The following is a 24800-nucleotide window of genomic DNA, read 5'->3' as shown; positions in this document are numbered from 1 at the left end:
TGTCCCATTTATGTAAAGGTTGTTAGTCACTTGAGTGAACCAAACTGATCTACAGCGGTTTAAAAAAACATTCACATTAAATATAACACTACTACACGCATCCATTTTTTAAAAACACTGACGTCTGCTTCCAACTCACACCCTCAAACACGTAGATCCCCTAAAAGCAGCTCACTTTCCAGCCCACTTTCTAGCTCACACTCTCAAAACACCTAGATCCCATGAACGCAGCTCACTCTACAGATCCCAATCACATGAATTCTAATCACCTGTTCACACACCTGTATGTCATTATCACACACTATTTAGTTCAGTTCTTTACACCCTATCACTGTGAGGTATTATTTGTTTTGTGACACTTCTTTCGGACCTCTGTTTTTCCTGCGATTTACTCCTCACGTTTATGATAGTATTTACCTGCCTCACTAACGACGCCTTTTGCCTGCCTGTACCTTAGCCTATCGGATTTCTTGTTATCTACTTATTGCCTGATCTCCCGGACTATGCCTTTTCCCTGCCTGTACTGTTGTCCTTTTGGACCCCCTGTGTATGACCTTCTGCCTGCCCCTGGACTCAGCTACCTGCCTCCTCCTGTGGTCCTTCGCAATAAACACCTGCTGGGCCCTGCGCTTTAAACCAGCTCTCTGTCTCCCCTCGTGTTCATTACAAACACACTATATGGGTTTCAGACAAAGGCAGCCCTCAGACAGCAAAGTACTATAGATATATTGCCTTTGGAAACCAACAGATTTGCTTTTCCAAACACAGTGCAAGCTCTCACTTATTCGACTGTAAAACAGTGGTGTCCCCAAAGGGTCTCTGTTCTGCAGTAAGACCACAGACACAACATCAATAATGGATGCTTTAACACAGCTCATCAGGAACACAGCTTTAACAATATATCTCGACAGCACCGCTGCACAAACCAACCTACTGCTGTGCTGCGCATTAAATCAATTTACATTTACATTTAAGTCATTTAGCAGACGCTCTTATCCAGAGCGACTTACAAATTGGTGCATTCACCATATCATATCCAGTGGAACAACCACTTTACAATAGTGCATCTAAATCTTTTAAGGGGGGGGTTAGAAGGATTACTTTATCCTATCCTAGGTATTCCTTAAAGAGGTGGGGTTTCAGGTGTCTCCGGAAGGTGGTGATTGACTCCGCTGTCCTGGCGTCGTGAGGGAGCTTGTTCCACCATTGGGGTGCCAGAGCAGCGAACAGTTTTGACTGGGCTGAGTGGGAACTGTGCTTCCTCAGAGGTAGGGGGGCCAGCAGGCCAGAGGTGGATGAACGCAGTGCCCTTGTTTGGGTGTAGGGCCTGATCAGAGCCTGAAGGTACGGAGGTGCCGTTCCCCTCACAGCTCCGTAGGCAATCACCATGGTCTTGTAGCGGATGCGAGCATCAACTGGAAGCCAGTGGAGAGAGCGGAGGAGCGGGGTGACGTGAGAGAACTTGGGAAGGTTGAACACCAGACGGGCTGCGGCGTTCTGGATGAGTTGTAGGGGTTTAATGGCACAGGCAGGGAGCCCAGCCAACAGCGAGTTGCAGTAATCCAGACGGGAGATGACAAGTGCCTGGATTAGGACCTGCGCCGCTTCCTGTGTGAGGCAGGGTCGTACTCTGCGAATGTTGTAGAGCATGAACCTACAGGATCGGGTCACCGCCTTGATGTTAGTGGAGAACGACAGGGTGTTGTCCAGGATCACGCCAAGGTTCTTAGCACTCTGGGAGGAGGACACAAGGGAGTTGTCAACCATGATGGCGAGATCATGGAACGGGCAGTCCTTCCCCGGGAGGAAGAGCAGCTCCGTCTTGCCGAGGTTCAGCTTGAGGTGGTGATCCGTCATCCACACTGATATGTCTGACAGACATGCAGAGATGCGATTCGCCGCCTGGTTATCAGAAGGGGGAAAGGAGAAGATTAATTGTGTGTCGTCTGCATAGCAATGATAGGAGAGACCATGTGAGGATATGACAGAGCCAAGTGACTTGGTGTATAGCGAGAATAGGAGAGGGCCTAGAACAGAGCCCTGGGGGACACCAGTGGTGAGAGCGCATGGTGCGGAGACAGATTCTCGCCACGCCACCTGGTAGGAGCGACCTGTCAGGTAGGACGCAATCCAAGCGTGGGCCGCGCCGGAGATGCCCAACTCGGAGAGGGTGGAGAGGAGGATCTGATGGTTCACAGTATCAAAGGCAGCAGATAGGTCTAGAAGGATGAGAGCAGAGGAGAGAGAGTTAGCTTTAGCAGTGCGGAGAGCCTCCGTGACACAGAGAAGAGCAGTCTCAGTTGAATGCCCAGTCTTGAAACCTGACTGATTAGGATCAAGAAGGTCATTCTGAGAGAGATAGCAGGAGAGCTGGCCAAGGACGGCACGTTCAAGAGTTTTGGAGAGAAAAGAAAGAAGGGATACTGGTCTGTCGTTGTTGACATCGGAGGAATCGAGTGTAGGTTTTTTCAGAAGGGGTGCAACTCTCGCTCTCTTGAAGACGGAAGGGACGTAGCCAGCGGTCAAGGATGAGTTGATGAGCGAGGTGAGGTAGGGGAGAAGGTCTCCGGAAATGGTCTGGAGAAGAGAGGAGGGGATAGGGTCAAGTGGGCAGGTTGTTGGGCGGCCGGCCGTCACAAGACGCGAGATTTCATCTGGAGAGAGAGGGGAGAAAGAGGTCAAAGCACAGGGTAGGGCAGTGTGAGCAGGACCAGCGGTGTCGTTTGACTTAGCAAACGAGGATCGGATATCGTCAACCTTCTTTTCAAAATGGTTGACGAAGTCATCCGCAGAGAGGGAGGAGGGGCGGGAGGGGGAGGAGGATTCAGGAGGGAGGAGAAGGTAGCAAAGAGCTTCCTAGGGTTAGAGGCAGATGCTTGGAATTTAGAGTGGTAGAAAGTGGCTTTAGCAGCAGAGACAGAAGAGGAGAATGTAGAGAGGAGGGAGTGAAAGGATGCCAGGTCCGCAGGGAGGCGAGTTTTCCTCCATTTCCGCTCGGCTGCCCGGAGCCCTGTTCTGTGAGCTCGTAGTGAGTCGTCGAGCCACGGAGCAGGAGGGGAGGACCGAGCCGGCCTGGAGGATAGGGGACAGAGAAAATCAAAGGATGCAGAAAGGGAGGAGAGGAGGGTTGAGGAGGCAGAATCAGGAGATAGGTTGGAGAAGGTTTGAGCAGAGGGAAGAGATGATAGGATGGAAGAGGAGAGAGTAGCGGGAGAGAGAGAGCGAAGGTTGGGACGGCGCAATACCATCCGAGTAGGGGCAGAGTGAGAAGTGTTGGATGAGAGCAAGAGGGAAAAGGATACAAGGTAGTGGTCGGAGATTAGTGGAAGAACAGCATCTAGTAAAGATGAGGTCAAGCGTATTGCCTGCCTTGTGAGTAGGGGGGGAAGGTGAGAGGGTGAGGTCAAAAGAGAGTGGAAAGAAGGAGGCAGAGAGGAATGAGTCAAAGGTAGACGTGGGGAGGTTAAAGTCACCCAGAACTGTGAGAGGTGAGCCATCTTCAGGAAAGGAACTTATCAAGGCGTCAAGCTCATTGATGAACTCTCCAAGGGAACCTGGAGGGCGATAAATGATAAGGATGTTAAGCTTGAAAGGGCTGGTAACTGTGACAGCATGGAATTCAAATGAGGAGATAGACAGATGGGTCAGGGGAGAAAGAGAGAATGTCCACTTGGGAGAGATGAGGATTCCAGTGCCACCACCCCGCTGGCTCGATGCTCTAGGGGTATGCGAGAACACGTGGGCAGACGAAGAGAGAGCAGTAGGAGTAGCAGTGTTATCTGTGGTAATCCATGTTTCCGTCAGCGCCAGGAAGTCTAGGGACTGGAGGGTAGCATAGGCTGAGATGAACTCAGCCTTGTTGGCTGCAGACCGGCAGTTCCAGAGGCTGCCGGAGACCTGGAACTCCACGTGGGTCGTGCGCGCTGGGACCACCAGGTTAGAGTGGCAGCGGCCACGCGGTGTGAAGCGTTTGTATGGCCTGTGCAGAGGGGAGAGAACAGGGATAGACAGACACATAGTTGACAAGCTACATAAGTGTTGTTTCTTGTATTATTGTCTCTTGTGTCTTTAGAGAACTGTTTCACTTTGATATCCTTTTTCTTCTGTCCTGATTTTCTCTTTCTTTTCTTCTGTTAAAAAGATATTCTTTGTTGTTCTTCGTTAGCTAGCTAGCTTCTTCCAAAAGAGTCCCTAGCAACTGCTTAGCAACTGGTAAACAATTCAGCTAGCTAAGATAACTACAATTTTATGAAAAATAGTTATTTTTCAAAAGCCTATCTTCTTTGTTTGTTGCTTGTTTTTTCTCCTCTTCAGTCTTGCAGTTTTCTTTTGCTTTTTTCCGATGTACTTCACTCTAAAAACCATGTAAATTTCAATATTTGTAGGAGCTCATTTTTCATCTGCTGCTGCTCAAATTGGAGTTCCGGAACAGAATTTCTCTGTTATACGGTCAATCGATATGAAGCTCTCTTCCCCCAATTTGTTCTATTGTAAATCTATTTTCACATTAAAAGCAACTTATTTACCCTCCTTGTAAGGTGAATTCACCAGAGGTTATATGTAGTCAGTTAGACAAGCTAGACACACAAGAAGCTGTTCATTTGAGTATTTATATACAAGCAGACAGTATGTATGTATGTATGGACAGTACTTGTCAAAAGTTGACACACCTACTCATTCAAGTTTTTTATTTATTTATACTATTTTCTACATTGTAGAATAATAGTGAAGACATCAAGACTATGTAATAACATATGGAATCATGTAGTAACCAAAAATTGTTAAACAAATCAAATACATTTATATGAGAGATTCTTCAAAATAACCACCCTTTGCCTTGATGAAAGCTTTGCACAATTCATGAGGTAGTCACCTGGAATGCATTTCAATTAACAGATGTGCCTTGTTAAAAGTTACTTTGTGGAATTTATTTCCTTAATGCGTTTGAGCCAATCAGTTGTGTTGTGACAAGGGACTAGAGGTTGACCGATTAATCGGAATGGCCGATTAATTAAGGCCGATTTCAAGTTTTCATAACAATCGGTAATCGGCATTTTTGGACACCGATTGTGGCAGATTACATTGCACTCCACGAGAAGGCTGCGTGCCAGGCTGACTACCTGTTACGCGAGTGCAGCAAGAAGCCAAGGTAAGTTGCTGGCTAGCATTAAACTTATCTTATAAAAACAATCAATCTTAACATAATCACTAGTTAACTACACATGGTTGATGATATTACTAGTTTATCTAGCTTGTCCTGCGTTGCATATAATCAATGTGGTTCCTGTTAATTTCTCATCGAATCATAGCCTACTTCCCCAAACGGGTGATTTAACAAGCACATTCGCGAAAAAAAGCAGTGTCGTTACACCAATGTGTACCTAACCATAAACATCAATGCCTTTCTTTAAAATCAATACACAAGTATATATTTTTTAAAACCTGCATATTTAGTTAATATTGCCTGCTAACATTAATTTATTTTAACAAGGGAAATTGTGTCACTTCTCTTGTGTTCCATGCAAGCAGGGTATATGCAGCAGTTTGGGCCGCCTGTGTCATGTCCTGACCAGTATAAGGGGTTATTGTTTATTGTAGTTTGGTCAGGACGTGGCAGCGGGTATTTGTTTTATGTGGTTTGGGGTTTAATGGTATATGTATTTATGTAAGAGGGGTGTTTGATGTATCTGTTCCGGAGTTTTTGGGTAATATTCCTGTTTTGTATTTCTATGGTTTTCTATGTTGTGTATTTCTTTGTGTTGGCCTGGTATGGCTCTCAATCAGGAACAGCTGTACATCGTTGTTGCTGATTGAGAGTCATACTTAGGTAGCCCTGTTTCACTTGTCCCTTTGTGGGAATTTGTTGTTGCAGTGCTGTGTGTTAGCCTGCAATACTGTTCGTTCGATCGTTTTCTTGTTTTGTTTCGTTTGTGTTCAATAAAAGTCATTGTGAGCACTCAACCCGCTGCACCTTGGTCCACTACGTACGACGACCGTTACAGCCTGGCTCTTTGCAAACTATGTGAAGACCATTTCTTCCTAACAAAGACCGTAATTAATTTGCCAGAATTGTACATAATTATGACATAACAGTGAAGGTTGTGCAATGTAACAGCAATATTTAGACTTAGGGATGCCACCCATTAGATAAAATACGGAACGGTTCCGTATTTCACTGAAAGAATAAATGTTTTGTTTTCGAAATTATAGTTTCCGGATTTGACCATATTAATGACATAAGGCTCGTATTTCTGTGTGTTATTATGTTATAATTAAGTCTATGATTTGATATTTGATAGAGCGGTCTGACTAAGCGGTGATAAGCAGCAGCAGGCTCGTAAGCATTCATTCAAACAGCACTTTCGTGCATTTGCCAGAAGCTCTTCGCTGTGCTTCAAGCATTGAGCTGTTTATGACTTCAAGCCTATTAACTCCCGAGATTAGGCTGGTGTAACCGATGTGAAATGGCTAGCCAGTAAGCGGGGTGCGCGCTAATAGCGTTTCAATTGGTGACGGCACTCGCTCTGAGACCTTGAAGTAGTTGTTCCCCTTGCAGAGCTTTTTCCCCTTGCCGCAGCTTTTTTGGAGCGATGGGAAACGATGCTTTGAGGGTGGCTGTTGTCGATGTGTCCCTGGTTCGAGCCAGGTAGGGGCGAGGAGAGGGACAGAAGCTATACTGTTACACTGGCAATACTATAGTGCCTATAAGAACATCCAATAGTCAAAGGTATATGAAATACAAATGGTATAGAGAGAAATAGTCCTATAATTCCTATAGTAACTACAACCTAAAACCTCTTACCTGGGAATATTGAAGACTCATGTTTAAAGGAACCACCAGCTTTCATATGTTCTCATGTTCTGAGCAAGTAACTTAAACATTAGCTTTTTTACATGGCACATATTGCACTTTTACTTTCTTCTCCAACACTTTGTTTTTGCATTATTTAAACCAAATTAAACATGTTTCATTATTTATTTGAGGCTAAATTGATTTTATTGATGTATTATATGAAGGTAAAATAATAGTGTTCATTCAGTATTGTTGTAATTGTCATTATTACAAATAAATAAATACATTCGGCCGATTAATCGGTATCGGCTTTTTTTGGTCCTCCAATAATCGGTAGTGGCGTTGAAAAATCATAATCGGTCGACCTCTACAAGGGACGGTTGGTATACAGAAGATAGCCCTATTTGGTAAAAGACCAAGTCCATGTTATGGCAAGAACAGCTCAAATAAGCAAAGAGAAACGACGTCCATCTTTACTTTAAGACTTGAAGGAAAGTCAATCTGGAAAATGTTAAGAACTTTGTTTCTTCAAGTACAGTCACAAAAACCATCTAGCACTATGATGAAACTGTCTCTCATGAGGACCGCCACAGGAAAGGAAAACCCAGAGTTAACTCTGCTGCAGAGGATACATTCATTAGAATAACTGCACCTCAGATTGCAGCCTTAATAAATGCTTCAGAGTTCAAGTAACAGACACATCGCAACATCAACTGTTCAGAAGAGACTACGTGAATCAGGCCTTCATGGTCGAATTGCTGCAAAGAAACCACTACTAAATGACACCAATAACAAGAAGAGACTTGCTTGGGCCAAGAAACACGAGCAATGGACATAAGACCGGTGGAAATCTGTCCTTACGTCTGATGAGTCCAAATTTCATATTTTTTGGTTCCAACCGCGTTGTCTTTGTGAGACGCAGGGTAGGTGAACAGATGATCTCTGCATGTGTGGTTCCCACTGTGAAGCATAGAGGAGGAGGTGTGATGGTGTGGGTGTGCTTTGCTAGTGACACTGTCTGTGATTTATTTAGAATTCAAGGCAGACTTAACCAGCATGGCTAGCACAGCATTCTGCAGCGATACACCATCCCATCATTTGTTTTTTAACAGGACAATAACCCAAAACACACCTCCAGGCTGTGTAAGAGCTATTTGACCAAGACGAAGAGTGATGGAGTGCTGCGTCAGATGCCCTGGCCTCCACAATCACCCGACCTCAACCCAATTGAGACGGTTTGGGATGAGTTGGACCGCAGAGTGAAGGAAAAGCAGCCAACAAGTGTTCAGCATATGTGGGAACTCCTTCAAGATTGTTGGAAAAGCATTCCAGGTGAAGCTGGTTGAGAGAATGCCAAGAGTGTGCAAAGCTGTCATCAAGGCAAAGGGTGGCTACTTTGAAGACTCTATAGTCATGGCCAAAAGTATTGAGAATAACACAAATATAAATTTTCACAAAGTCTGCTGCCTCAGTTTGTATGATGGCAATTTGCATATACTCCAGAATGTTATGAAGAGTGATCAGATGAATTGCAATTAATTGCAAAGTCCCTCTTTGCCATGCAAATGAACTGAATCCCCAAAATACATGTCCACTGCATTCCTGCCACAAAATGACCAGCTGACATCATGTCAGTGATTCTCTCGTTAACACAGGTGTGAGTGTTGACGAGGACAAGGCTGGAGATCCCTCTGTCATGCTGATTGAGTTCAAATAACAGACTGGAAGCTTCAAAAGGAGGGTGGTGCTTGGAATCATTGTTCTTCCTTTGTCAACCATGGTTACCTGCAAGGAAACATGTGCCGTCATCATTGCTTTGACCAAAAAGAGCTTCACAGGACAGGATATTGCTGCCAGTAAGATTGCACCTAAATCAACCATTTATCAGATCATCAAGAACTTTAGGGAGAGCAGTTCAATTGTTGTGAAGAAGGCTTCAGGATGCCCAGGAAAGTCCAGCAAGCACCAGGACCGTCTCCTAAAGTTGATTCATCTGCGGGATCGGGGGACCACCAGTACAGAGCTTGCTCAGGAATGGCAGCAGGCAGGTGTAAGTGCATCTGCACACACAGTGAGGCGAAGACTTTTGGAGGATGGCCTGGTGTCAAGAAGGGCAGCAAAGAAGCCACTTCTCTCCAGGAAAAATATCAGGGACAGACTGATATACTGCAAAATGTACAGGGATTGGACTGCTGAGGACTGGGGTAGAAGTCATTTTCTCTGAATCCCCTTTCCGATTGTTTGGGGCATCCGGAAAAAAACTTGTCCGGAGAAGACAAGGTGAGTGCTACCATCAGTCCTGTGTCATGCCAACAGTAAAGCATCCTGAGACCATTCATGTATGGGGTTGCTTCTCAGCCAAGGGAGTGGGCTCACACACAATTTTGCCTAAGAACACAGCCATGAATAAAGAATGGTACCAACACATCCTCCGAGAGCAACTTCTCCCAACCATCCAGGAACAGTTTGGTGACGAACAATGCCTTTTCCAGCATGATGGAGCCACTTAGTTATCAAAAGTGATAACTAAGTGGCTCGGGGAACAAAACATCGATATGTTGGGTCCATGGCCAGGAAACTACCCAGACCTTAATCCCATTGAGAACTTGTGGTCAATCCTCAAGAGGCGGGTGGACAAACAAAAACCCACAAATTCTGACAAACTCCAAGCATTGATTATGCAAGAATGGGCTGCCATCAATTAGGATGTGGCCCAGAAGTTAATTGACAGCATGCCAGGGCGGATTGCAGAGGTCTTGAAAAAGAAGGGTCAACACTGCAAATATTGACTCTTTGCATCAACTTCATGTAATTGTCAATAGAAGCCTTTGACACTTATGAAATGCTTGTAATTATAATTCAGTATTCCATAGTAACATCTGACAAAAATATCTAAAGACACTGAAGCAGCAAACTTTGTGGAAATAAATATTTGTGTCATTCTCAAAACTTTTGGCCATGACTGTAAAATCGAAAATATATTTTGAGTTGTTTGTTACTACATGATTCCATATGTGTTATTTCATAGTTTTGAGGTATTCACTATTATTATACAATGTAGAAAATAGTAAAAATAAAGACAAACCTTTGAATGAGTAGGTGTGTCCAAACTTTTGACTGGTTTCCAGCTACAATAGTCAAATCAAATCAAGTTCATTTGTCACGTGCGCCGAATACAACAGGTGTAGACCTTACAGTGAAATGCTTACTTACAGGCTCTAACCAATAATGCAAAAAAGGTGTTAAGTGAACAATAGGTAACTAAAGAAATAAAACAACATTAAAAGGACAGGCTATATACAGTAGCGAGGCTATAAACGTATCGAGGCTACATTCAGACACCGGTTAGTCAAGGCAATTGAGGTAGTATGTACGTGTAGATATGGTTAAAGTGACTATGCATATATGATGAACAGAGAGTAGCAGTAGTGTAAAAGAGGGGTTGGCGGGTGGTGGGACACAATGCAGATAGCCCAGTTAGCCAATGTGCGGGAGCACTGGTTGGTCGACCCAATTGTGGTAGTATGTACATGAATGTATAGATAAAGTGCCTATGCATATATGATAAACAGAGAGTAGCATCAGCGTAAAAAGAGGGTTGGGGGAGTACACAATGCAAATAGTCCGGGTAGCCATTTGATTACCTGTTCAGGAGTCTTATGGCTTGGGGGTTAAAACTGTTGAGAAGCCTTTTTGTCCTAGACTTGGCACTCCGGTACCACTTGTCTTGCGGTAGTAGAGAGAACAGTCTATGACTGGGGTGGCTGGGGTCTTTGACAATTTTTAGGGCCTTCCTCTGACATCGCCTGGTGTAGAGGTCCTGGATGGCAGGCAGCTTAGCCCCAGTGATGTAGTGCCTTGCGGTCAGAGGCCGAGCAATTGCCGTACCAGGCAGTGATGCAACCAGTCAGGATGCTCTCGATGTTGCAGCTGTAGAATCTTTTGAGGATCTCAGGACCATGCCAAATCTTTTTAGTTTCCTGAAGGGGAATAGGCTTTGTCGTGCCCTCTTCACAACTGTCTTGGTGTGTTTGGACCATTCTAGTTTGTTGTTGACATGGACACTGAGGAACTTGAGGCTCTCAACCTGCTCCACCACACCCCCGTCGATGAGAATGGGGGCGTGCTCGGTCCTCCTTTTCCTGTAATCCACAATCATGTCCTTAGTCTTGGCTACGTTGAGGGATAGGTTGTTATTCTGGCACCACACGGCCAGGTCTCTGACCTCCTCCCTATAGGCTGTCTCGTCGTTGTCTGTGATCAGGCCTACCACTGTTGTGTCGTCTGCAAACTTAATGATGGTGTTGGAGTCGTGCCTGGCCATGCAGTTGTGGGTGAACAGGGAGTACAGGACGGGACTGAGCACGCACCCCTGTGGAGCTCCAGTGTTGAGGATCAATGTCTACACTGTCTACACTGTATTTCTGATCTATGTGATGTTATTTTAATGGACCAAAAATGTGCTTTTCTTTAAAAAACAAGCACATTTCTAAGTGACCCCAAACTTTTGAACAGTAGTGTATATACAGTATGGCACACTGTATACTGTGTGATTGACTTCAAGCTGAGCGTGGGAAAGATATGGAACCCCCTCCAGTTTGTCAGTATCTCTCTCTATGCTCCCCCTCCTCACCTCTCCTCGATCATTATGGTCATCTGAGGTCCACACTGAGCATGCTCAGATTATAGCAGGCCCAGTGGGGTTCCTGTGTGGCCAAGAAGGAACTGAAGGGAACCCTGGCCCCTGGGAAGGTGGAGGGAGGAACAGAGGGAGGGAGTGAGGGAGAACTAAGGAGTGGTGATAAAGCCCTGCTATCATCAATGAGAGGCTCTGGGAACCACAACTCTACCAGTAAACACAATGAGACTGTTGTTCTCTTCATGTTCTCTGAGCTCTACTGCTATGCATTAGGGGGGCTGGGGTTTTCTGTCTGGAAATGCCACCGGGAGACTGGATCATGGTGTGTTTGTGAGAAAGAAGTCTGAGATCTCAGGGCCTACAGCAGGGAACTACAGTGTCTATTTTCCCTATCATCTCAGCTGGAGAACTCATCACTCTCTGTCACTTTCTCTCTCTCTGGTTAATGGGACTGGGACTCTTTGAAGACAAGTCTAATGACAACGGCACATTTGCTTTTATTCCTGCATCAAACAAACTGTCAATAGACTGTGCTCCCAGCATGGCCCAAACTCTTTGTATCCACTGTGTTTCATATCCTAACAAAATGAGACCTGGTGCGTGAAAACCGCGACAGCCAGTGTTTAACAGCGGCCACAGTTTGCGGCTAGAATGCAATTAAAAAAAACACTATAAAAGTAAGTCAAGCAGATGTCTTTTAATAAAGGTTTCAACACTAGCTCTTAACTCTGTTCCCCATCTTTATTCATGTGGTCCCTCTGATCTTACACACTGAAACTCTTGTTTATTATTTGGTGTTAATATAGAGACGGATGAGAGGTTGTCTATGTGTGTGTGTGTGTGTGGTTGTGCATGCTTGTGGGTGGGTGCATGCAACATCTATCATCTCTCCCTCAACAGTACTCTGGAATCAGGGAAAATGTTGACATGCATGATCATTCTCATATGCTTGATCTTCCTCGGGAACACGTAGAATTATAAATAAAACCCTACGTTCCCATATGTTTTCTGGTGAGAATGTTGGTATGCCAACCACAGTCCAATTCCCATACTCCTTGACACAAAGAAAAATCAGTTGCACACTACATTCAAAAACCAAGTCTGCCTGGCAGCAATCCTATTATATGCATACAAAAATAATAAGTAAATAAGTATTGTATTACTTGGGCTGCTTATGGTTTCTGAATACATTACCTTTCATTCACATCTGATATTTACAGTATATTTACAGTGTTCTAGTCACTCTTGAGGAACACGTAAAAATAGAGAGAAGAGAAATGTGCTGATAGATAAAGGGCAAGAGTCAGAACAAGAGAGAACAGAACAGTGGCTTTTTGCCAAGTTGGTTTCATTATCTCCTTAGCCTGCGATCAATGTCATATTACCCACAGTGCATTGAGGTGTTTCCTTGAGTACACCTCCCTAGCTGTACACACTTCTACTTAAAGAACGTCAACAACCACCATTCTATATTTTGATCTACAGTTAGGGGAAAAAAGTATTTGATCCCCTGCTGATTTTGTACGTTTGCCCACTGACAAAGAAATGATCAGTCTATAATTGTAATGGTAGGTTTATTTGAACAGTGAGATACAGAATAACAACAAAAAAATCCAGAAAAACGCATGTCAAAAATGTTATAAAATGATTTGCATTTCAATGAGGGAAATAAATATTTGACCCCTCTGCAAAACATGACTTAGTACTTGCTGGCAAAACCCTTGTTGGCAATCACAGAGGTCAGACGTTTCTTGTAGTTGGCCACCAGGTTTGCACTCCAAGTCATTAAGGTTTTGAGGCTGACGTTTAGCAACTCGAACCTTCAGCTCCCTCCACAGATTTTCTATGGGATTAAGGTCTGGAGACTGGCTAGGCCACTCCAGGTCCTTAATGTGCTTCTTCTTGAGCCACTCCTTTGTTGCCTTGGCCATGTGTTTTGGGTCATTGTCATGCTGGAATACCCATCCACGACCCATTTTCAATGCCCTGGCTGAGGGAAGGAGGTTCTCACCCAAGATTTGATGGTACATGGCCCCGTCCATCGTCCCTTTGATGCGGTGAAGTTGTCCTGTCCCCTTAGCAGAAAAACACCCCCAAAGCATAATGTTTCCACCTCCATGTTTGACGGTGGGGATGGTGTTCTTGGGGTCATAGGCAGCATTCCTCCTCCTCCAAATACGGCGAGTTGAGTTGATGCCAAAGAGCTCCATTTTGGTCTCATCTGACCACAACACTTTCACCCAGTTGTCCTCTGAATCATTCAGATGTTCATTGGCAAACTTCAGACAGGCATGTACATGTGCTTTCTTGAGCAGGGGGAACTTGCGGGCGCTGCAGGATTTCAGTCCTTCATGGCGTAGTGTGTTACCAATTGTTTTCTTGGTGACTATGGTCCCAGCTGCCTTTAGATCATTGACAAGATCCTCCAGTTCTGGGCTGATTCCTCACCGTTCTCATGATCATTGCAACTCCACGAGGTGAGATCTTGCATGGAGCCCCAGGCCGAGGGAGATTGACAGTTCTTTTGTGTTTCTTCCATTTGCGAATAATCGCACCAACTGTTGTCACCTTCTCACCAAGCTGCTTGGCGATGGTCTTGTAGCCCATTCCAGCCTTGTGTAGGTCTACAATCTTGTCCCTGACATCCTTGGAGAGCTCTCTGGTCTTGGCCATGGTGGAGAGTTTAGAATCTGATTGATTGATTGCTTCTGTGGACAGGTGTCTCTTATACAGGTAACAAGGTGAGATTAGGAGCACTCCCTTTAAGAGTGTGCTCCTAATCTCAGCTCATTACCTGTATAAAAGACACCTGGGAGCCAGAAATCTTTCTGATTGAGAGGGGGTCAAATACTTATTTCCCTCATTATAATGCAAATCAATTTATAACATTTTTTGTCATGCGTTTTTCAGGATTTTTTGTTGTTATTCTGTCTCTCCCTGTTCAAATAAACCTACCATTACAATTATAGACTGATCATTTCTTTGTCAGTGGGCAAACGCACAAAATCAGCAGGGGATCAAATACTTTTTCCCTTACTGTAGATAGAAAACATATTACCATTTTATTTGAAGGCTACAAACATTTCAGATATTCAATTTCCGATTACATCAATCTAACTTCAATGGTCTTTGAATGAAGAGCTATCTATTGAAGTCAATAGGGCAGCACCCATTCTGTTAGCACTAACAAAGGCCAATCAAATCCATTTTGTAGAATGTATCTTTTAACAGCCTGCGCTTCTAGCAGCAAAAACTTTAATGTCATTTCATCACTCTGAAAGTATAGTACTAAAGAACAAAGGCAGACCCATTTATAAGACAATTTTCCTTGTTAAAACTTTACTGTATCACTTTGCACACAATAAAAAACCCAGTCGTTGAAACAAATCCTATTAGAAATCCTACTCTTACACTAATAAAACCTATAGCTAGCGCTAGCTCTCTCCTCTGTGATGTTTATGATCAATCAAATAAAATTGTATGTGTCACCTGCTTTGTAAACAACAGGTGTAGATGTGTGTGTGTGTGTGTGTGTGTGTGTGTGTGTGTGTGTGTGTGTGTGTGTGTGTGTGTGTGTGTGTGTGTGTGTGTTCATAGAGTCAGTGCAGGAGAGAGTGCAAAAAAGTGTATATGTGTGAGTATGTGTGGGTAGAGTCCAGTGCGTGTGCATATATGTCAGTGCAAGAGAGTTAGTGCAGAAAAGGGTCAATGCAGGTTGTCCGGGTAGCCATTGGATTTGCTACTTAGCAGGCTTGTTTAGCAGTCTTATGACTTAGGGGAAGAAGCTGTTCAGGTTCCTGTTGGTTCCAGAATTGGTGCACTGGTACCGCTTGCCGTGTGGAAGCAGAGAGAACAGTCTTTGGCTTGGGTGGCTGGAGTCTTTGACAATTGTTTCCTCTGACACCGCCTTGTATAGAGGTCCTGGATGGCAGGGAGCTTGGACCCAGGGATGTACTGGGCCGTACTCACCACCCTCTGTAGCTCCGAATGTCTTGTAGTTACCATACCAAGCGGTGATGCAGCCAATTAAGATGCTCTCAATGGTGCAGCTGTAGAACGTTTTGAGGATCTGAGGGCCCATGCCAAATCTTTTCAGCTTCCTGAGGGGGAAGAGGTGCTGTCGTTCCCTCTTCACAACTGTGTGGGTGTGTGTGGACCATGTTCATTGCTTAGTGATGTGGACACAGAGAAAGCTCTCGACCTGTTCAATTACAGCATCATCGCTGTGGATGGCGACGTGCTCGCCCCTCTGTTTCCTGTAGTCCACAATCAGCTTTTTTGTCTTGCTGACGTTGAGGGAGAGGTTGTTGTCCTGGCACCACACTGCCAGGTCTCTGACCTCCTCCCTATAGGCTGCCTCATCATTTTCATTGATCATTCCTACCACTGTTGGGTCGTCAGCAAACGTGGTGATGGTGTTGGAGTTGTGGGTGGCCATGCAGTTGTGGGTCAACAGGGAGTACAGGAGGGAACGACGCACACCCGATGATCATCGTGGCGTATGTGTTGTTGCATAACCTCACCGCCTGGGGGCACCACGTCAGGAAGTCCAGGATCCATTTGCAGAGGGAGGTGTTCAGTCCCAGGGTCCTGAGCTTGGTGATGAGCTTGGAGGGAACTATGGTTATGAAGGCTGAGCTGTAGTCAATGAACAGCATTCTTACATAGGTATTATTTTTGTCCAGATGAGTGAGGGCAGTGTGGAGTGCAATAGAGATTGCGTCATCTGTGGATCTGTTGGAGCAGTATGTGAATTAGAGTGGGTCCGGGGTGTCTGGGATAATAGTGTTGATGTGAGCCATGACCAACCTTTCAAAGCATTTCATGGATATAGTTGTGAGTGCTACGGGGCGATAGTAATTTTGTCATTCCAGAAACAAGTCTTTGACCATTGCCGCTTGTTATAGACCCCCCTCGGCTCCCAGTTGTGTCCTGGACACCATATGTGAATTGATCGCCCCCCATCTATATTCAGAGTTCGTACTGTTAGGTGTCCTAAACTGGGACATGCTTAACACCCCGGGCCATCCTACAATCTAAGATAAATGCCCTCAATCTCACACAAATCATCAAGCAACCTACCAGGTACAACCCAAAATCTGTAACCATGGGCACCCTCTTAGATATCATCCTGACCAACCTTCCATGTACATACACCTCTGCTGTCTTCAACCAGGATCTAAGCGATCACTGCCTCATTGCCTGCGTGCGTACTGGGTCCACAGTCAAACGACCACCCCCCATCACTATCTAACGCTCCCTAAAACACTTCAGCGAGCAGGCCTTTCTAATTGACCTGGCCCGGGTATCCTGGAAGGATATTGACATCATCCCATCAGTAGAGGATGCCTGGTTGCTCTTCGAAAGTGCTTTCCTCACATTCAAAAAATGTAGAACACAGGAACAAATATAGCCCTTGGTTCACCGCAGACTTGACTGCCCTTGACCAGCACAAAAACATCCTGTGGCGTTCTGCATTAGCATCGAATAGCCCCCGCGATTTGCAACTTTTCAGGGAAGTCAGGAACCAATATACTCAGTCAGTTAGGAAAGCTAAGGCTAGCTTTTTCAAACAGAAATTTGCTTCCTGTAGCACTAATTCCAAAAAGTTTTGGGACACTGTAAAGTCCATGGAGAATAAGAGCACCTCCTTCCAGCTGCCCACTGCATTGAGGATAGGAAACACTGTCACCACCGATAAATCTATGATAATCAATCATTTCAATAAGCATTTTTCCACGGCTGGCCATGCTTTCCACCTGGCTACCCCGACCCTGGCCAACATCTCAGCACCCCCTGCAGCACTACTCTATAGGGGTGGCACACGGTTCAATTCTCGGGCCGACTATTTTCTCTGTATATATCAATGATGTCGCTTTAGCTGCGGGTGATTCTCTGATCCACCTCTACGCAGATGACACCATTCTGTATACATCTGGCCCTTCTTTGGACACTGTGCTAACAAACCTCCAAACGAGCTTCAGCACCATACAACACTCCTTCCGTGGCCTCCAACTGCTTTTAAATGCTAGTAAAACTAAGTGCATGCTCTTCAACCGATTGCTGCTCGCACCCGCCCGCCCAACTAGCATCACTACTCTGGACAGTTCTGACCTAGAATATGTGGACAACTACAAATACCTAGGTATCTGGTTAGACTGTAAACTCTCCTTCCAGAATCACATTAAGCATCTCCAATCCAAAATGAAATCTAGAATCGGCTTCCTATTTCACAACAAAGCCTCCTTCACTCATGCTGCCAAACATACCCTTGTAAAACTGTCTATCCTACCGATTCTTGACTTCGGCGATGTCATTTACAAAATAGCCCCCAACACTCTACTCAGAAAACTGGATGTAGTCTATCACAGTGCCATCCGTTTTATCACCAAAGCCCCATATACTACCCACCATTGTGACCTGTATGCTCTTGTTGGCTGGCCCTCACTACATATCCGTCGCCAAACCCACTGGCTCCAGGTCATCTATAAGTCTTTACTAGGTAAAGCCTAGTGAAGAGGCGCACTCCAGCAGGTACATTGCACTGGTCATCCCCAAAGCCAACACTTACTTTGGCCGCCTTTCCTTCCAGTTCTCTGCTGCCAATGACTGGAACAAATTGCAAAAATCTCTAAAGCTGGAGTCTTATATCTCCCTCACTAACTTTAAGCATCAGCTGTCTGAGCAGCTTACTGATCACTGCACCTGTACACAGCCAATCTGTACATAGCACACCCGACTACCTCATCCCCATATTATTACTTACCCTCTTGCTCTTTTGCACCCCAGTATCTCTACTTGCACATCATCATCTGCATTTACATTTTAGTCATTTAGCAGACGCTCTTATCCAGTAGTGATTGCATACATTTCATTTCATGCATTTTTAATTTTTTTTGTACTGGCCCCCCGTAGGAATCAAACCCACAACCCTGGCGTTGCAAACACCATGCTGGCGTTGCAAACACCATGCTCTACCAACTGAGCCACAGGGAAGCCCACATTATCTGCACATCTATCACTACAGTATTAATGCTAAATTGTAATTATCTTCACCTCTAGGGCCTATTTATTACATACCTCCCTACACTTCTACATTTGCACACACTGTACATAGATTTTTCTATTTTTCTTTATTTTGGGACTGTACGTTTGTTTATGTGTAACTCTGTGTTGTTTATGTTGCGCTGCTTTGCTTTATCTTTGCCAGGTCACAGTTGTAAATGAGAACTTCTTCTCAACTGGCCTACCTGGTTAAATAAAGGTGAAAATAAAAGTAAGTTTGGCCCCACGGCCTTGCGAATGTTAACCTGTTTAAAGTTCTTACTCACATCGGCTACAGAGAGTGAGATTACACAGTCGTCCAGAACAGCTGGTGCTCTCATGCATGGTTCAATGTAGCTTGCCTTGGAGCGAGCATAGAAGGCATTTATATTGTCTGGTAGAGCGTCAGAGCCGGCGTAGTAGGATTCAATCTTAGTTGATGCTTTGATTGTTTGATGGCTCGTCGGAGGTCGTAACTGGATTTCTTAGAAGTTTCCGGATTAGTGTACTGCTCCTTGAAAGCAGCAGTTCTAGCCTTTAGCTCAGTGCGGATGTTCCCTGTAATCCATGGCTTCTGGTTGGGGTATGTACGTATAGTCACGGTGCGGATGATGTCGTCGATGCACTTATTAATGAAGCCGGTGACTGATGTGGTAAACTCAATGTTATTTGATAAATCACGGAACATATTCCAGTCTGTACTAGCGAAACAGTCCTGTATATTAGCATCTGCATCATTGGACAACTTCCGTATTGAGTGCATCACTGGTACTTCCTGTTTGAGTAAAAGTGCTCTAGAGTTTTATCGTCTCTAGTTGCACAGGTGACATGCTGGTCAAAATTTGGTAAGATATATTTTAGTTTTCCTGCATTAAATTCACTGCCACGAGAAACGCCGGCTCTGGCTGTGCATTTTCTTGTTTGCTTATGGCCCTATACAGGTCGTTGAGTGTGGTCTTAGTGCCAGTATCGGTTTGTGGTGGTAAATAGACAACTTCCAAAAAACACTCTTGGTAAATAGTATAGTCTGCGACGTATCATGCGGTATTCTAACTCAGGTGAGGAAAAACCTGAGACTTCCTTAACATTAGAGATTGCACACCAGCTGTTCTTGACAAAGAGACACCCCTCCTCCCTTCATCATACCCGAGTCTGTCGTCCGGTCTTGACGATGCATAGAAAAACTCTATACAGTACATACAAAAGTATGTGGACACCCTTCTGTGGATTAAGCTATTTCAGCCACACCGGTTGCTGACAGGTGTATAAAACCGAGCACACAGCTATGCAATCTCTATAGACAAACATTGGCAGTAGAATGGCTGTACTGAAGAGCTCAGTGACTTTCAACGTGGCACCATCATAGGATGCCACCTTTCCAACAAGTCAGTTTCATCTGTTAAGGGAGATCCCTGAAGTGTGTGTGTGTGTGTGTGTGTGTGTGTGTGTGTGTGTGTGTGTGTGTGTGTGTGTGTGTGTGTGTGTGTGTGTGTGTGTGTGTGTGTGTGTGTGTGTGTGTGTACAGTATGTGTGAGTTAGGGTGGGGCTTCCTATGCCTGACGTGGTGGGTTAGTGGGATCTGCCTCCAGCAGGCACTCCCATCCCTCAGGTGCTTCAGAGGAATCCTTGGCATAGGAGCCACTTTCCAACTTGTTCTCTGCAGACCCAGGATTCTGCCTCTGAGCTCTGGGGATCCCATCATGGGGACCTGTGGATCCTGGCCTTCTGTAACTGAAGGCCAGAATGGAGGAACACCTAACAGCCAGCTGTGGAGAAGCACGCTCCAGCTATCACCTCAGTGTCCCCAGCACAGGGGTTTTAGTACCTCTGCTCACCATCAAAAGCATTCTAAAGGTCAGTCCATAAAACTGACCAGGGTAAAATGGCTAGAATCTATAAAATAACGATTAAGATGTGTAGTTACACTGTCGTGACACAGCACTCTCTAGTGTTGATTAGTTTAAAAAATAAGTGACTGTAGGACATAATGTTTCCCCTGCTCTGACAGCTACATTCAATGTCAGATTGTATTTTCCACAATCTTTGTGTCAAGTGTGTCACAAAGTACATAGCAGGTCATGTTAAGTGAGTGATGATGACACTGCCTAAACCAATAGTGACATGGTGCTTAGAAAGTCCTCAAAACTGCAACTGTCCCAATGACCCACCCACACACTGCATGTGTCTGTCAGTTCACTCTGCCGTGCACAATGAAGCCCTCTCCCCTCTCCTTCATTCTTTTCTTTACCTCTCAGTTGGCGTTTAGGCTCACCAAACATGGCCCCACTATTGGAACACCCCAGCATGAACCTCATTTTATGCATGCCTTATAAGGACATCCAATTGAGAAGACAGGCATCTAGCATGGCACCTCTCTCCATGAGTATACCTATAGAGGGCATAGGGTTCATGCCTCACACTGATAATGTCAAAAAGCACTCACTCTGAGTGCTTTTTGTCTGTGCCCAGTGTGGTCATCTGTTCTGCTGCTGTCCACTACAAAGAGATCTCAGGTTCGGGAATGCCTTCCTATCTCTGCCTGCTAACAATGTACTGCAGAACTATGGCTTTTGTTACTGGGTTTTTTATAAGAAACATTCATTATCTTTCGAGGAACTGTTTGCTGACTGACAATTGTGTAGACTTGAAAAAAGTATATTGTCAACCGAAACGTTGACTTAGAAATGTGTTTTTCTTATTTTTTTCTACAATGGGATTTGCGTGTTTGCAGATTATTTGGTGACTCATAACAAGTGTCTGTCTGTGTGTCAAGGGTGATTCAAAATGGACACACATGCGAGTGTGTTTTCTATATTCACTTGTGCAGTCATGTGTGCATGCATCTGTGTGTTGGGATGCATGTCAGGTTGTGTTTGTCTGTTAGCTCCCAGGGTGGTGCAGCAGCAGCGTCTGGCGAGCAGCAGGTAGCTAAATCACACAGACAACTTTAATGACCAATGGCAGCTAACAGAGAGAGACACTCATAACTGTTTCTCACAGTCCCAAAACGACAATAACTAATGCCAACATGTCCGCATAATGTCAAAGGCAGCCAATGAACTAGAGGGAGGGTGTGGCAACGGTGGCGGCCATCAGCCATCCCATAGCATTCTGAGGGGATACAAGAGTTACATCCAAGGAAACGGCGATGAGCGCTTCACTCCTCAGAGAAAGAGTGTGTATGTGCTTGTGCATGTGTGTGTGTGTGTGTCTCAGACTGTTTCTCTGTGTCCATGTCTCTGTGATCAGAGTAAAATCTTCTCTCCCTGGCCCTTCCTTACTATTTTTTGACACAACCAACGACATTATATCCCTTATAATGAATACAGTTTACCAGGGCAGCAGTCTGACTGAATATTTAATATCCTCAAATCTAATCAAGGTAATTCGGCTCCCTAGTCTAATTATATATTGAAGCCTGGATTAATCACAGGTTGTACACAACCTTGTTTAAATCTATGTAGACTAATAGGAATAAACATGATTAAGAGTTTATCGGTCTGAAATGAAACCAACATTCACTATGATGCTATTTTCAAAGTAGACCGATTACCCAATCATCTTTGTTGTTTGACAACCCTGTAGTTACACAGTAATTAGGATAACTTCACTCCTCTAGCCCTACAGCATGTGATTATGGTTTAGCAACCAAATTAATATTTTCTCTGGATTGACAGTCCATCTTTTCTGGGAGGTCTGGGAGACTCCACCTCCTTTAACAATCCCCATTGAACACACAGTAGGATCTTACAGCCTCTATGGCAATGAATTATATGAACTGGGATAAGAATCCAGAATGGCATTGAGTCTGAACTATCCTTTCAGTTCTCTCCAAATTGCCGGTGAGAAGGTGAAGATTCTCGAACTATCACCTATTGAACAAGTTCTACGAGACCTTGAATCTTTACCTCCCTGCTACAGCCCACACATGACTATACAAATGACACATCAGTATCTTATTATAAGAGTAGAGCACGTCCAACATTTTGATGATGAAGACATTCCAACTACATGGTCTATCCTGCAATTTAAATTCATAAGTGGAGAGATCTCAGTCGATATCCTGCTGACATCAAAGCAAGGTTTTGCAGTATTTCAATACACACCATTCTCAAACTATTTTTACATCCTGTTTAGAGTCATGCAGGACCAGAGTGTAACCTTTGTAGGTTTCTAAAATATATTCTGGTTTAATGGCCTTTTCACAGAGTGCAGCAGATGGAACGATAACACTGTCATTATCATTCCTCTCCTCTGTAATGAGGAGATGATGGAGAAACCATTTATATGTCATGAATAAACTAGGCTATAAGAGGTGTTATGAAACATAGGCCTATCCTAACCCATCTAAATCCCTACACTCACTAATGTTATGTTTCATGGAGAGACCATAGAAGTGGCTCAAACACAATTCCACCCAGGTTACCAAATACCCACTACAAAACTCTTTATCCTAACAGTTTCTTAACTTCCCACTCCCTCTGTACCACTGACTGAGTCAGAAAAGCTCTACTCAAGAGGGTGGGAGATGGAGGATAATAGCTGTTCTGAGGCCAGTCCCTGTGGCTAAATCCAGCTGACAGGCTGAGTGTTCACAGATGCCAGAGGCTCTCACTAGATCCTCTCTCTGATCAAAGAACGCATCTCAAGTGTAATATTATCAACAATGTACAGTGTTTTAGCAATGTGCAAATAGTTGTTGTATGAATACTAGGGGAAGAGAAATAAAAATAAAAATATTGGTGGTATTTACAATGTTGTTTGTGCTGCACTGGTTGGCCTTCTCTCTCTGTGCGCTATTTCTCTCCCTCTCTGTCTGTCAGTCTCTCACTCGCTCTGTATGTCTCCCTGTCACACACAGATTCGATTTTTTTTTCTCTCACTCGCACATACTGTACAGTAATCACTCATGAATATTTAATTCTTCATTTTGGTTTATGTATTTCTGCAATCTGAAAATAAGCAGGCAATGTGTAGTGTGTTAAACTCATCCATCCAGCACTGCTGTCAGTCTGTCGGACTTTCCTGCTATTGTCTTATTTTACTGTGCAGGAAACAGTAGCCACAGGATGCACCACAGTAACAAACCTCTCTCTCCCTCCCTCTCTACCTCTAACACACGCGCACACACACACGCGCACACACACACATTTGTATTACATTTGGCCAAATAGAGACGCAGGAAAAACGGTTTGTTTTTTTAAGTGGAATTACTCACATCTGCATATTTTTACATTTGTTGCCTGTGATTTTTGCATTAATGGATAATTTAGATAAAATAGCTGAATTAATTAAGGTTGATTCCGTTTTCATCTATTTAGACTGACGTTGACAGACATTTGGTACACACTGTAAACTCTATATAGTGCAAAGAATAAAACTGTCATCATTGCTAATTCAAATAGAGACTTACCGTCATGTAAATTCAGAAGTGTGTTGTCTGTATTGCCCGTTGCAGCGGACATGGACAAGACATAAAAAGCAATCAGAAACGCAAAGTTATTCCAACTCCAGTTTGTCATGTTGCCCGGTTTTGGGGAAAATGTGTTCGGATTGTATTACGGAAACGACACGACCATACTATGCTGTCCACGATTGATTGACAGGATGCGGGATGCAAAGCAGTAGCCTAGAGTCGGATCAGGTCCGAAACTCCTCAGAACTGGACCACGAAAGAGGAGCTGTCAAACTTTTTATCCAAGCATGTTGAAATCCCTGCATGCTGCGCTCAAGAACTTGGCAATTATGTCTCCAAGACATTGAGAAGTGGGTTTGAAAAATGAAAAGGAAAAGTAGGCCGGAGCGACAGAAAACAGAGATAGCCTACATAAGAAGTCTGATTCACGAGACCAGCATAGTATTTTACATCGGAGCCGCTACACTCTTCTCCTCCACAATGAGGGAGAAGCTATGAACACGCATGATGCCCAATTGATGACGTGTGTCGCGCAGCTGAGAGTCGAGTGGAGAAAATCTATCTCCCTCCAGCAGGTGGCGTTTTTTGTTGTTTCGCCCAACAAGCAAGGAGTTTTCTATGGAGGTCAGAGAGAGTGTCGAATTTGGATACATTTAAATAATTTTTCCAAATATTGAACAACTTGTTGCGTTGTGACCATAGACATATACTTCATAGAAGGATTTTGGAATATGTAAACATGGCAATTTGACTGTTAATTGAAAGATTCACGCATTTTAAATGTTATATCGTATTTGTTCATCTCTGAGCGATGTTCTATCGATTCCTGGGTCATTTCATGTTTTCAGGTGTATCTGAGCTATTCGCCGTTCAAGCAGGCAGAATAGCTCTAATTCAGCCGGTATAAC

General features: G+C 44.3%; 1 protein-coding gene across 2 annotated transcripts in view; it reads right to left on the bottom strand.

Annotated features, from left to right (window-relative positions):
* The window catches only part of adam12b (ADAM metallopeptidase domain 12b), a 167404-nt gene extending 143011 nt beyond the window's left edge, over nucleotides 1–24393 (bottom strand). For both annotated transcript variants that reach the window (XM_014204336.2, XM_014204340.2), the window contains exon 1: nucleotides 23890–24393. In XM_014204336.2, coding sequence (XP_014059811.2) covers nucleotides 23890–23998 — 109 coding nt within the window. In that variant the 5' untranslated portion in view covers nucleotides 23999–24393. The remainder of the gene's footprint in view (nucleotides 1–23889) is intronic.
* Nucleotides 24394–24800: the final 407 nt, after the last annotated feature.

This window comes from Salmo salar, chromosome ssa01, assembly GCF_905237065.1.
Source record: "Salmo salar chromosome ssa01, Ssal_v3.1, whole genome shotgun sequence".
NCBI lineage: Eukaryota > Metazoa > Chordata > Actinopteri > Salmoniformes > Salmonidae > Salmo > Salmo salar.
Note: the sequence above shows the minus strand (reverse complement) of the source record. Positions and strands in the feature narration are given on the sequence as shown.